General features: G+C 46.5%; 1 protein-coding gene across 6 annotated transcripts in view; it reads left to right on the top strand.

Annotated features, from left to right (window-relative positions):
* The first annotated feature begins 9,038 nt into the window (after positions 1 to 9,038).
* The window catches only part of NKTR (natural killer cell triggering receptor), a 43,635-nt gene continuing 37,770 nt past the window's right edge, over positions 9,039 to 14,903 (top strand). For all 6 annotated transcript variants that reach the window (XM_069859135.1, XM_069859134.1, XM_069859133.1 and 3 more), the window contains exons 1-2: positions 9,039 to 9,111; positions 9,370 to 9,443. In XM_069859135.1, the coding sequence (XP_069715236.1) occupies positions 9,386 to 9,443 (58 nt within the window). In that variant the 5' untranslated portion in view covers positions 9,039 to 9,111; positions 9,370 to 9,385. The remainder of the gene's footprint in view (positions 9,112 to 9,369; positions 9,444 to 14,903) is intronic.

Here is a 14,903-nt window from a genome sequence, read left to right as displayed (position 1 = left end):
TCCTTCCAATACCTGAAGGGGGCTATGAAAAAGCTGGAGAGGGACTTGTTACAAGAGCACAGAGTGATAAGATGAGGGGAAATGGCTTTAAATTGGAAGGGGAAAGATTTAGATGAGACATTAGGAAGAAATTCTTCACAATGAGGGTGGTGAGGCACTGGCACAGGTTGCCCAGGGAAGTGGTGGATGCCCCATCCCTAGAAGTGTTCGAGTCCAGGCTGGATGGGGCACTGAGCAGCCTGATCTAGTGTAAGGTGTGTCTGCCATGATGGGGGGCTGGAACTGGATGGGCTTTAAAATCCCTTCCAGCCCAAACCATTCTACGATTCTATAGGTTTTGCCCTGGTTTCAGGGGCAGGTAAGTGTTCCCTTTTGCCTCCTCTGATCTATTGACAGTTATATGCCTTGCTGCAGCCATGGCTCTGCTAGCCACTCAGCTCTTTTACTTATTGGCACAGTTCTTGCTATTATCATTCTGCTTTGGAGCCTCAGCTGCAGTTTCACAGATGTAACAGCAGAACAAAGTGCTATATCAATTAGTTTGACTTCCTAGATCGCGAGAACCACTACATTTCACCCAGTTATCTTTGCATTGTGACTGGAATTCTTTATTTTTAAAGCACTGCCAGCTGTCTGAATTTAGATGTACCTGAGATGGCTTTGTGCAGAGTCAGCTTGGCTTCAATATGATTTACTGGTTCAGGAACAGCAGTGCATACAAATGGAGCTGCACTTGTTCTGGGGCCAATTTGGATCTAGGAGCAATGCAGTTGCTTTGAAACAGTGCTGAGCCTGGGCTAGTAACCCCCCGCCAGAGCTCATCTGGCTCTGCCTGGAACAAGCTCAAGCACCTCTGTGCCACATATCACACTCCTTGAAACAGTAATTTTGGGAAGATAGTGACAAGGTGTCCTACTGGTGCTACGTGAAGTCATTTCTGGCTCAGCACAGCAAATTGTCTCCAATAAATCTCTGCTGGTGGCAGGCTGGTCTGCAGAACTGCTTTGATGTCTCTGCTCCATAGCCCAACACGGTCAGGGCCCTGCACCTCTGCTGGATGTGTGCATTTGCATCGCAGCTGAATTAACAAACCCTCCCGCAGCCCACAGTGCTGGCATCCACAGTGCAGAGATGTCCACGCTGTCTGAGCTAAAACTAATAAGCTCTGAAGCACCTGAGCTGACTCTGTTTCAAGCATTTCAAGCATATTGTGCTGCATAACAGAGCGTTCTCAGATGGTGCTTGGGGAGACTGTTGAGCTGGAGTTTACGCATCTTTAATGCAAGGGTAAAAAGGTAACTTAAACTTCAGAGAGAAAAAAAAGGAAGGGGAAAAAATGTAGGGGAAAGGTGTTATTGTGCCATTTCCCCCTCAAAAAGCCATTAATTAAATGTTATCTTGAATCAGAGTGAATCTGGGGGTATTACATTATCCCTGCCTTCAGCATTAGGTAGGATTTTTGACTTTATTCCCCATTTGTTCAGTACCAGTTTTTATTTCTAATCCCTGCCTCAGTGCCATTTCTGAATAAGGGCAGGCTTTTAGGCAAAATTGCTTTATTTCTGTTACTGACATAAGGCCAATACAGGTTGTCAAAGTACCTACCAAGAGACCTTTGTGGTCATCCATTCCAAGAGCTCATAATTAAATAAGAGACAAGAGACAATAGGCACAGAGAAACAGATGGGAAACTGCAAGAACAGTCTAATTTTATTGTGAGGGTAAAACCTCACTTGTGTTGCTGTTATGTAGCGTGGCCCGCTCATGGTTTTCATGTAAGACTTCACGTGCAAAACTAGACATCATCTCATTAACCTCTGCACTTCCCTGTAGCACCAAGTTTCACTGATTGATTACATGCTGCATAAAATTTTTTGACCTAATTTGAGTATTATTGAATGGGTAAATCGAGTCTGATATGAAGTAGGTTTCATCCTTTGGATAAATAACAGGTTTGATTACTGGCAAGACTTCATTGTCTTTCCATAGCCCTAAGTTATAACCCCCTGAAGTCAATAGAGAAAGGATTAATTGCATTGGAGTTTGGATGAGGTCAAACATCATCTTGACATCTACCCAATACACCAACCCACATGTCAGACATCTGACATTTATTGGTTAAGCAAATATAAAATCATCAAACTCTTTCCCTACAAGCAGTGAAAGAAAAGAAAAATAAGAGATATTTTTGTCAAATTGTTTGGGAAGAACTCAGATACTAACAAAGGGGAACAAATAAGCAGCTGGGTAGATAGGAAGATTGTTGAGGTAGGAATCAGCCTGGAGGAGCTGGGAGAATTGTAAAGAAAACTACATTAAATGATGTTCCAGCTTCTGAACTCGCTTATAATCAGGTTTCATGACAGCATTTGGTTTTGAGTGTTTTCTGGATGAGCTGTTGGCACTGCTGATTTTTATGCCCTATCAGCCAGCGGGTCTGAAGCAGTTTGTTTATCCAGGGAGTGCACAGGCGGGTGGAGGAGGAGACCTCAAGTCTCCCAAACCTGACCTGCCTCTCGGCAACTGTCTGACTTCATTACTAGTTTCACCGAGCCACTGCTAATAACCTGTGTTCATCATGTCTGTTTAAAGCCCCCCACACTAGTTCACATGAAATATGGGTATCAGGTCCTAAAGAAGCTCTACGTGCAGGAATATGCCCTGCCCCATTAAACAATTTACCACATAATGAATTAATGGTTTGCTTATATTTCTGTCACACTGGGACAGCCATTAAGAAATTCTGTTAGCAGATGGCTCCACCTACTCATGCCAGGGATGGAAAGACTGCCAGAGCCTTAGGGCAGGATGGGGGAAAAGCTCAGTAATCCTTTTAGGAAGTGTGTTAATGGCTCAGGTATTAATTGGGTTAGGGTTTCCCAGGAAATTCCTGGGGAAAGGGCAGCATAAATAAGGAAAACCACAGAGAGTGTTTGAATGTACGAGGTTGCAAATTCCCCTATAACCTGCCTGGGATACCTGTGTCCCAACATTGATGCTCCTTTTCAGCAAAAGTAAGTACTGGGAAAAAGGTTTTGCATAAGACATAAATTTCAGCTATGAGACAGCTGTGTAAGAGTCTTAAGAGTTTGTTAGGGAGCAAAAGACAGAGAAATTCGTTGGTGATGGCTCACATATTGGGGGCTACAATCTGGTTTTATTTTACTCCTGTGCCCCTGTGTCTATGAAGTTATTAATGACTTTGTTAGTATCTTATCTTTCCTTCTTGTTACCTAACGTTCTGTGAAAAAGCGATTTCAAAAGGACAAGCCTTCCATTTCTATAGGCAGGCTTGCTGGCTGCTTATGCACTGGACTCTGGGGCAGACAGAGAGTGACAGATTGTTTCTCGAGTAACCTTCGCAGGCTCTTTGAGGAGCTGTTAATGGGAATGTCACTGTCAAAGGCAGGCACTAGTGACAGCCTACATGCCTCAGCCCCCACATCTCCTGCTGCACTTGGAACATACTACTCTCTACATCCTTTAGTTCCTAGTTTACTCAGTTCTGTCAAAATAGGAACCATCAACTTCCAAGGCTCTACAAAAGCCTGGGGTTTTAATGTTTTTCACAATGCACACAGGAGCTTCTTTCTAGCCATGCACAGATCTCCAACATCTTGGCATTCAGCATATGGAAAAATGTCAGATATTACTGCCATGGTGTGGATTTTGATCAACACCCTAGAGCTGACACATTTCACTGTTTACTACTTATCATTAAGGTATTTACTTCCCTTTAACATGCTAAACTCTGGATTCAAATGCTGACTTGGGTGGTTTTTAAATAAGCACTTTTTTACTGTTTAAATTGCTTAGCGGATAACCAAGAGCCTGCCAGCTTTTCTCTTTTAACTTCTTGTTTGCTCAGTAGCCAGGCTTTTGTAATTAAAGTCCTTCTTCAGTCATTCTGGTCTGCAATATTTACTCTTCAGAAGAAAGGGTTTTGCATAGCTGAATGACCAAAGGAAACACTTCAGGTGCTCCTCTGTTCTTCAGTAACACAAGATTTTAAATTTAACTGTAGAATTTTTTGGCTCTCTTATCCACCATCTCTCAATGTGCAAAACTTCAGTGACCCTCGTGAACAGCTCTGAGTCATTTCTCCTCCTGGTGTCAACTCTTTGCATCCCTTCACACCAGATGAGAACCTGCACAGAACAGCCACAGAGTGAGATCTCAAATAAGCAGCTGTAAATTTGTCTCAAGGAAGCATCACCCTCGCAACTGCAATGCCCCAGATAATGAAAAGCCATGTTGAAAATTCCTTCTCCTTTTCCAACTAATGTGTGTGCAAATCACAAATTAGGTAGAAAAACACTCAGCACCTGAGGAGCAGACCAGAGGCTTTCCAGAGACTAGGACCTCTATAGTATTAGTTAATGAAATGAAACTGCAATGGCAACATCTAAAAAAGCATCAGAAGGAACTGACCCATGGCTTGTTGCTCATCAAAAAAGCTTGTTTGCAATTCCAGACTCAGGTTCTATGCATGGAATTGGATGCAATTGCATGCAAATGGATAAGGAAAAGCCTCTGTAAACACATAAATAAAAGCTAGTTGGTTTAAGCTCTCATCACCACGCACAGGCTAATAATTATTAGGGCAATCAAAGATGCTTGAGAAAATAAAGGCTGTGTCCTAATCTAAGCTGTTTAACCCTGATGTACACGTAGGCTGCAGAACTGCTCAGCGGCGGCTTTCAAACCCTCCTGCTTTTCAAATTCCTGCAGCCGAGCAATCTCTGTCTCACAACTTTTAGCCAGGATTTGTCAACGTGAATCCTTGGGCATAAAACGTATCACTAAGAAATCTTTAAAGTTGATCTGACATAGAATAAAGCTGGATCCACTGATCTTGGTGCAGGCAAAAGTTGCCTGTAGGATTAGAACACAGCCTGAAAAATTCTAGCCTTTAATTTCACAAATTGATGGCTTATCACACACTGGTATTACACAGAAGCGATTATCTATCCATAACTATACTGCTTTGCCACATAAGCCTTAATCCTGCAGCAGACATCTATGGTCACTGAAATCAATGGGGACTTTGTCACTGGTTTCAATGGGCACAGGATGTTACCAGAGCAGCATCTGCAGCCGTTTCCAGATATGAACACCAGGAAAAACCCTCATTTGTAACTAAATGCTTCACATCCCAAAGGACTGGCCTCAGATTTGCATTAGAAACTTTTGTTTGGAGTATGTATTTCTTCCAGCAAGCTGCAAATTTATCATCTCTCATACTGGAGACAATATTAAGACCATTATCTCTCAGGGGATCAGAACTACTTTCTAATTTGCTTATTAAAATAATCAGGGCTTTAAAATAACTTTTATTGCTCACAATCTTTGCCATTCACATGAAATGCAAGTACCACATTTCCATGCTTTCTTGACACTTATTTCTTTGCTCATCTGCCTTTAGCAAATTCTTATTCTGAAAATAGAAAAGCAAGAGACTACAGGTGAGGGGGAATTAAAAAAACAAACCCAAGCCCATAAACCCCCAAACATATTATATTTATTGTTTGGGAAGATGAAAGAAATCAAAGGGATGTGTTTTCAAATTTTAATTTGGGAAAAGAATTCCTGCAGACTCAATTTCTCTTAGCTTTGTGTCTCAGCTTTAAACTGAGGCAAATAATACCCTGCTACTTTGTAAGAGCATTTCACAGCTAAATAATTTAGGGTCAGACTGTGCTACATTTTTTTTACCTTGCCATGCAAGTATCTCCAAAGGACCCACAAACCTACGTGGTAACTCCAAAGACAAGGCTTCCTTAGGGACCACTTGCACAGTCACATTATTAGACGTAATAAAGAATGACAGAATCTAGCTGTTAAAACTTCACAACATGCTCAAATACTGTAGAGACAGCAGCCTTTAAAGATACAGACAAATCCAATCTAAACCATTACCACTTTGCTGCATTCCTAACGTCTAGAATGCCCATGGATTTCAGTATCGCTACTATTTATGCTTAGCACATTTCTTTTTAATCTAAAATTTCAGAATTTCTCCTCAGAAAAGGATGTAGGCGCAGATGCTGCTGCCAAGTAAAATTACTGCAGTGAGTTCTTATTTGCACAACTTTTGGAAAGCATTCAGGAACAGTTTACTTCTCAGGTGGTCTGGATGGGGTAAGACCGTCCACACTGCTTAGAAACTGACAAAACTTCTTTCTGGAAGTAATAAAAGACAATTTTTCACATCAAGCGGTGATGCTGTGGGTTAGCTAGAGGCTATGTAAAGGCTGTGGGGATGGAACAGTGTATGCAGCGTGGATACTAGCTAGAGGTGCTGCCTTCCTCTGCCTTCCCAGTGATCCCATCTCTGTAAGGACAGGAACAAAGTTACAAAATTAATTACATAAATTCAAAGAATCAATCCAATTGTGAAAGACCTCTAAGATCATCTAGTCCAACCATCAGCCCAACACCACTGTGCCTACTAAATTATATTCTGAAGTGCCACATTCACATGTTTTTTTAATACCTCCATAGATGGCGACTCCACCATTTCCCCGGGCAGCCTCTTCCAAATCTTCACCACTCTTTCAGTAAAGAATTTTTTCCTAGTATCCAATTAAAATGCTACTTTAAGCTGTTGGGTATCCCAGTGTGAGTAACTCGGCCTAAAGGATGTAGTAGGCTGAGGATTTATACATCCAATACTCATTTCCAAACAGTTTGACACATCAATTGGTGAAGTTACCACTTCCACACTGTTGGATGGTCCAACATCCCAAACTCAGGAAAAATAACATATAGCCTGCTGCAATAATTAAAATCTCTTTGGTTTAAGTTTTCTTTCTTGGGCTCTTAAGCCATGGCTGGGTAAGTTTCTACAGCTCTGAGGCTCTGTAAGGGCCAGGATCATACCCAGATAGCCCCTAGAGCAGCCTTGTTTCTGTATAGAAGGTGTACAGCCTCAAGTTGCACCACGGGAAGTTTAGACGGATAGTAGAAAAAATTTCTTGTTAATATCTAATCTATATCTCCCCTCTTTCAGCTTACAACCATTACTCTGTGTCCCTTCACCGCACTCCAGCTTTCCTATCAGCCTTCTTTAAGTACTGGAAGGTTGTTCTAAGGTCTCCCTGGAGCCTTCTCCAGGCTCAACAACCCCAACTCCCCTAGCCTGTCCTTGCAGCAGAGATGTTCCATTCCTCTGATCATCTTCATAGCCTCCTCTGAACCTGTTCCAGTATTAGTTCCCTAACAGTTCCATATATTTTTCATGTTGAGGATTCCAGAACTGGAGACAGGACCTCAGGTGGGGTCCCACAAGAGAGGAATAGAGGGGGAGAATCCACTCGCGTGCCCTGCTGGCCACATTTCTTTTGAAGCAGCCTAGGATACATATTTTATCCAGTGTTTGCTCCCCAGCACAGGACAAGGGGACAGAGGGGCTCACCCCTTCACACTCAGAAGGGGATTGGAGCCCCAGGCTCTTAGGAGCCTCCAGCCCCCAGGGGAGCGGAATACCCAGCCTTTGGGGCAGCAGAGCCCCAGCTATCTGGAACCCCCACCTCTCTGGAACCCCCAGCCCTTGGGGTAGCACAGCCCCAGCTCTCAGGGGCCCCTAGCCCTCAGGGGAGCAGACCCTCAGCTTTCAGGAGCCCCCAGCTCACAGTGGAGCAAACACCAAGCCCTCAGTGCAGCTGCCCTCCAGCTATCTGCAGCCCCCAGCCCTTGGGGGAGCAGACTCCCAGCTCTCAGGAGCCCCCAGCTGCCCTCAATACAGCAGAACCCCCAGCTCTCTGTAGCCCCCAGCGGGGCAGACCCCTATCCCTCAGGGCAGCAGCCCCATAGCTCTCTGCAGCCCCAAGCCCCCAGCTCTCCGCAGCCCCCCCAGCTCTCAATGGAGCCGACCCTCAGCCCCAGTGCAGAAGCCCCCTAGCCCTCTGCAGCCCCCCAACCCTCAGTGGGACAGCCCCCCAGCGCTCTGCAGCCTTCCAACCCTCAGTGCAGCAGCCCTCCAGCTCTCTGCAGCCCCCCAAAGCTCTCTGCAGCCCCTCAACCCTCAGTGCAGCAGCCCCCCAGCTCTCAGTGGAGCAGACCCTCAGCCCCCAGTGCAGAAGCACCCCAGATCCCTGCAGCCCCCCATCTCTCTCCAGCCCCCCATTCCTCTCCAGCCCCCCATCTCTCTCCAGCCCCCCACTCCCAAGCAGCAGTCCCCCAGCTCTCTGCAGCCCCTCAGCTCTCTGCAGGCCCCCAACCCTCAGTGGGGCAGCCCCCCAGCTCCCTGCAGCCCCCCCACCCCCTGAGCAGCAGCCCCCCAGCTCTCTGCAGCCCCCCAGCTCTCCGCAGGCCCCCAACCCTCAGTGGGGCAGCCCCCCAGCTCCCTGCAGCCCCCCATGCCCTGAGCAGCAGCCCCCCAGCTCTCCACAGGCCCCCAACCCTCAGTGGGGCAGCCCTCCAGCTCCCTGCAGCCCCCCACCCCCTGAGCAGCAGCCCATCTCCACGCAGCCCCCAACTCTCAGTGCAGCAGCCCCCCATCTCTCTGCAGCCCCCCATCTCTCTGCAGGCCCCCAACCCTCACTGCAGCAGCCCCCCAGCTCTCCACAGCCCCCCATTCCCTGAGCAGCAGCCCCCCAGCTCTCCACAGCCCCACACTCCCTGAGCAGCAGCCCCCCATCTCTCTCCAGCCTTCCACTCCCAAGCAGCAGTCCCCCAGCTCTCTGCAGCCCCCAAAGCTCTCCGCAGCCCCCCAACCCTCAGTGGGGCAGCCCCCCAGCTCCCTGCAGCCCCCCACCCCCTGAGCAGCCCCCCATCTCTCTGCAGGCCCCCAACCCTCACTGCAGCAGCCCCCCAGCTCTCCACAGCCCCCCACCCCCTGAGCAGCAGCCCCCCATCTCTCTCCAGCCCCCAGCTCTCTCCAGCCCCCAGCTCTCCACCGCCCCCCAGCTCTCCACAGCCCCCCAACCCTCACTGGGGCAGCCCCCCAGCTCTCCACAGCCCCCCCCGTCCCCGCCGCCCCCCCGGGGAGGAGCCGCTCCCGCCACTGTGGCCGCGCGGGGGGGGCGGGCCCGGGGCGGGGCGATGGAGCGCGGCCGGTAATGGCGTTCGGGGCGGGGGGAGGAAGAAACAAAGCGGCGGAGCTGCCAGGTGAAGGCGGGGAAGGGGGTGAGGCGGGTGTTTGGCGGTGGCGGGGTCTCCCATTTTCCCGCAGAGGCTGTTTGCGAGCGGGGAGGGCGCTCCGCGAGGGTGAATTTCCCTCCCCAAAAGCCCGGGGGCGGCGCGGTGTAACCGGAGCCCGGCGGGCGGTGGGAGGGAGTTGGGATGGGCTGGGAGGGAGTTGGAGGGGTCGGATCCGGGGCTGCCGGCGGGAGGGGGAACCTGAGGATCCTCCGCTTTGTGCTGCAGGTGGCGAGGAGGCGCCATGGGGGTGCGGGACCGGCCCCAGTGCTTCTTCGAGATCGAGATCAACCGGGAGCCAGGTGAGGCTGCGGATCCGGGGTGACTCCCGGTAAGGGAGCCAGACCCCAACCCCCAGACACCCCCTCGGATCTAGGGCGAACCCCTGGGTCGGGAGCGAACCCCGAGTAAACGCGCAAACCCTGTAAATGCGGAGTGAACCCCCCAATAAGGGCGCAAACCTTGTGAATCCGGAGTGAAGCCTGTGAATGGGGAGCGACCCCCCTTCCTGATAAAGGAGGGACTTCTGGGCAGGAAGGGGCAGCCCTGGATTTAGGGAGAAACTTCCTAGATCGGGATTGAACCCCTGGTTTGGGAGCAAAACCTTGAACAAGGCAGGAGCCCCCCAATAAGGGTGCAAACCCTGTGAATCCCGAATGAACCCCTTTCCTGATAAGGGAGGGTCTTCTGGGCAGGAAGGGGCAGCCCTGGATTTAGGGAGAAACCTCCTAGATCGGGAGTGAACCCCTGGTTTGGGAGCAAAGCCCTGAACAAGGCAGGAGCCCCCCACTGGGGGTGCAAACCGTGTGAATCTGGAGTGACCCCCCTTCCTGATAAGGGAGTGGCTTCGTGGCAGGAAGGGGCAGCCCTGGATTTAGGGAGAAGCCTCCTAGATCGCGAGTGAACCCCTGGTTTGGGAGCAAAGCCCTGAACAGGGCAGGAGCCCCCCAATAAGGGTGCAAACCCTGTGAATCTGGAGTGAACCCTGTGAGCCGGGAGTTATTTTCCCCCCCCCAGGATAAGGGAGTGACTCCTGGATTAGGGAGAAACCTCCTGGATGGGGAGGGACCCCTTGGTTTAGGAGCAAAGCCCTGGATAGGGCAGGAACTGTGTGAATTGGGGAGTGCGCTGCTGAATCGGGAGCAACCCCTGGATAAGGAGCAAATTCCCGGATAGGAAGCAACCCCTGAATTTTTGGGGGATCTATCGCATTTCCACCTTAATCATTGACTCAGCAATGAGCTCGGCCACGGATGTGCTGTTTCCCAGTCACTTTTTAGTAACTTCTGATGTTTACTAGGATGTCGAGTGCTTTTTGTTCTCTCTTGGGTTGTATTTTTATCTGCGTACGCAGAGACAAGAGATTCCTAAGGCTCCCACTGACGCTGGTTTTTGGAGATTAAAAGCGTTCTGTGTGACAAGTGCTCTCTGGTTGCGTGTCACACATCTGCAGTTGTATAAACTGTGGAAAAGTGGGGCATGTTGGGAGGGAGCTGGAGAGCTGCTTCAAGAGATGTTTTTAATCATGGTGTAATTAAACTTGGGGGTCCATTGGAGTTAAAGGAGTCCATCAGAGCTAAATCAGGCCTCCTTCAGCACAGGCTGAGCCTTCTAAACCTCTAGGAAGAACTGATGAGGTGGCCTGATTGAAAAAAAACCCCAAAACAATTAACAAATAATCCATCTCTCCACTCACATTTTCTCAATGGGAAGTGTAATCTCCTGTAAGTGGCAGACTGTGAGTTTTAATCCTGGAATAGCTGCTCGATTCCCTCTTCTGTTTTCCCCACTTGGTAAAAATGGTTGTATGGATTTACTCACCCGTCTTTTGGAATGTGAATTAATCCGTGTGTATGAGTTCTGTCGTGTATACTCAGTGCTTTATGTTGCTGTTGTCTGTGTCCAAAAAAATGAATAAATGCGATGCCTTCATCATGCTTTCACTTTCATTTTCTGCTTCAGTGTTCTTCTGAAAGCCTTTGAAATAAGAATTTATGTTTCTGTGTTTTCAAATTTCAGTTGCATTTAAATAGGACTGTAACCCATTTGGCTTACTTTTTATTTTCACCAAAAATAGAGGTTCAGTTCTAACTTCAGTGACCTGATAGCAACAGATTTATAGATATGCCCTGTTTTGACTCCTGTTTGAGTCATTTTAACTAACACTGCCTTTTCTGAATACTTTTATTGAAGAGAAAAATGTTAATATAAATGGAGTTTTAACATTTTCTGTTGCTTTAAATTTAGATTTCCTGTGGAATGAGACTACTAAAAATGTCCTAGGTCAGCTGTATTTGCAGTATTTTGATGGAATTGATTTACAGAAAAGGCAATTCATTCTTTTTGTTTTGACTCTCCAGCTGAAGAATCTCTCTTCATGCTGTTTTCTTTTGCCCTTCCTTTACGTACATGTTCCTGCTCCCATTTCAGGGTAATTCTTGTTGCCTGCCTTGTCCCCTGCTCAGCCGTGTGCTGTGCATCTCGAGTGGAAGTGGATTACCTTGTTTTCTTTTGCATCTTCTTGCTTTTGAAGACTGATAGCGATGTCAAGAGAGAAATTGCAGCGTTGGTGCTGCAGAGCTTTCCTCACCTGGAGCAGGCACAGGGGCTTTGGCTCTGTTAGTGTCTGTATTTATTTTCTCTTTAATGTAACAGGAATCTTGCAGCTGTATATCAGATTCAGAGCCCTGCTGGTTTTATTGCACCTGACTAATGACTTGTATTTTTGCAGGAAAACCTGCCCATTTCTGAAATGTCAATGTAGGGACTTGGGTATAATCTGGTTATACTGTTGTATTCTAGTGTCTAGTTATTAATTCACTGTGCAACTATGTCATAGGATTTAAGGTTATATTTAAGAAGCATAAATGGTGCTCTTTAGCTGTTAGATGACCTTCAAAAGCTGAATCGAGTGTGAATGATAAAGCAGTGCTTCTAAATGACATGAAGCACTAACTCGAAGAGATGTATTCTCTTGCTGGTACTAGTGAGGTAGTAATTTTAACTTTTAAACTGCTGTACTTCCAAATTAACAATACTTTTTTTTACTTCAGCACAATAAGTTGGTCCACTTGGTTGTTTGTTTGTTTTTGTTTTTTTTTTTCTTTTATAGAATTTTGGAATGGCTTAGATTGGAAGGGACTTTAAAGATAATCCAGTTCCAACCCCTCTGCCGTGGGCAGGGACACCTCCCACTGCATCTGGTTGCTCAAAACCCCATCTAACTTGGCCTAGAACACCTCCAGGGATGGGGCATCCATAACTTCTCTGGGCAACCTGGGCCAGTGCCTCACCACCCTCACAGTTTTTGTTATATGTAGGGAGAATGAAGTGAGGAAAAGAACAATCCTGCATTTTGTTGCTAGCCCAGAAATAAGACGTCTCCCTTGCTCTGTCTGCACTGAGAAGCTGAGCTGACATCTCTCCACAGAATGCAGAGAGTAAGAGGACAAGCCTCTTGCAGTGCTGCAGGCGTCTCTCTGCCTGTGGAATACGAAACTGTGTCATTTTTAACGATGTGGGTTGCTTGGAGTCCAAAAACGTTCCTCCATATAGCTGCCAACTCTTAGGTTTCCCTTTACAGACTTTGCTTACCCAGCGTTTAAGATACCTGTGGCAATTAAAAATAGGAGAGCAGCATGCAGACTGGATGAGAGGGAGCTGGAAAGGGGAGAAGGGAGGTGCGCGTATTTGAGACAGAAGGGGGCTACAGAGTTTACATTAGCTTTACTCTTCAACTAGATCCCTGGAAAAACACAGAGTGAATACTGGAGCTTTTTCTGTGCTTTCAGAAGCTTTATTAGAGCTTTTGTGTACATGTTTTCATTTTTAGCTGTAGAATCTTGGGATAAAACTTGATGCCTGCCACTGCCTCTTGCAGTGGGGCAAGCTTCGTAGGCTTTGTCATTTTTAAATCTAAATTTAGGTCGCTTTTAGTAAGTTGCCTGATAAGCATTTTTTTTATGAATGCATGTTGTGGTTCCTAATTTTTAAAGACCAAACTGAGAATAAATTAAGAATAAGCATTTATTTTGATAGGGGTACAGGCAGCGCTTCTGTTGGGTCCCTCTGCTAGTGGCTTTGGACACAAAGCATACACATAGGAATATACTACTTACAGTATTCCAGGAATTTTGGGATGGCAGCAGGTGCCTATTTAAATAATTTTGTCTTTACTCTGTGTTGCCAAATCTGTGTAGAGTTTCAGTATTTCAGGTACTGTGATAAATAGAACAGAAGTCTGGCTAGGATGTCCATACGTTGTCTGCTGCTGGATCAGTTTATGTGGCCATCCCAAGTTGGTTCTGGTTTGTTTGTTTTTTTTTCACTCATCACCCCTTCCCAACCCCCTGACTGGATTTATCTATCATAAAGTATGTTATAATTACTGATTTTTGCTGTGTTTTAGTCTTCTTCATGGAAGATTTTTCCTTTTTCTCATATTTTTTTTACTTTTTTTCTCTCATCTTTTGTTATTGTTTGTTCCCTTGCTCACTTTATTGTCCCGCTTCAGTTTCCTTCCTTCCTTCCTGGGGTATGTTCCTTCCTTCTCAATCTGTTCTTTCATTACTTTTCTCCTTCTTGTTACTTGCCTGAAGTTCAGTGTATTTTGGGATTTCAGCTGCTGTGAATTTATGTCAAATAAGCTCCTCTGCAAAAGTCCTTGTAGTACTGTGCCTGTATTATTAGAACTAGAGATGCCTTACGGGGTTTTTGTCACCCTTCCTGAAGACAGAAGCTGTTCTCAACTGGCTTCCCATTATCCTTTAGGCTTTTGAAGGCCAAAAGTTGTAGATCAGCAGAAAATAGATGAGCACTTTTGTCTGTGAACTGATTGCAGGTCTGGTTGAGCGTGGTATAGCAGGAGCAGAGGGGTGTGCTCTGTGAGGGACCACATCAGAGGGTGTGGAAGGGAAGCGAGATGTAGACTGAGAGGGAACTGGTTTAATAAAAATCATAATCTAATCCAGATTGTTGTCAGTGCAGGATGAAATGCTCTGAAGACTTACCTGGGGGTCTAAAACAAATTGGGTCGGTAAAAGACGACCAAACTGATCAACCTTTTCCGCCCGGAGAAGAGAAAGTGTAGCCTCTCACTTGTGTGCTTCTGTGAAACTGGAGACAGTAAATTGGTGTTGTGTGCAGTCCTAAAATATGTTTGCTTTTGTGGAGAGTACGGAAGATTGGATGGAAGGAGCTTCAGGTAGTATATGGAAGGCTGGGCTTTGTAGAGAGCTGGGGAAAGAAGTTTTTGGAATCTTTCCTTGCATAGAGTGTCAGGTGGGATAAGGAAGCACTAGCAAAGGGTTAATGTGCGAAGACTGTAGATCTTTGCTTAGGGGAACTGGGACATCCATCTTATAACTGGTACTTGAAATAAAATCTGTTCTTTTTCCACGGTAAGGGTTTATTTTTCTGAAAACGGTAGCTACGTTTCTACTTTAAAGCAGTCTCTTTAGATTTATATGACTCAGTGTTCATAAATTTAGATCTAAATAAATTAATAACATTAAAATACAGTCATTTTAGTGAGCTGTTATTTAAGCCTGTATGCAAATCTGTCCAGGCCTTTGGACCTCTGACAGGCTTCCTGGTCTTGCGTGTAAGGGATATACATCACTGTCTTAGTGGCTGTAATCCCTGCTTTCTCCTTCAGCAGGATATTCCTGTTGATATACAAGTAAAAGGACTGCAACAGCTTCCTACTGGTTTGCTCTAAGAAGTCAGAAATAGACAAAACCAATATATGCAAATTTAATTTT

This window comes from Phaenicophaeus curvirostris, chromosome 6 (genome assembly GCF_032191515.1).
Source record: "Phaenicophaeus curvirostris isolate KB17595 chromosome 6, BPBGC_Pcur_1.0, whole genome shotgun sequence".
Taxonomy (NCBI): domain Eukaryota; kingdom Metazoa; phylum Chordata; class Aves; order Cuculiformes; family Cuculidae; genus Phaenicophaeus; species Phaenicophaeus curvirostris.
Note: the sequence above shows the minus strand (reverse complement) of the source record. Positions and strands in the feature narration are given on the sequence as shown.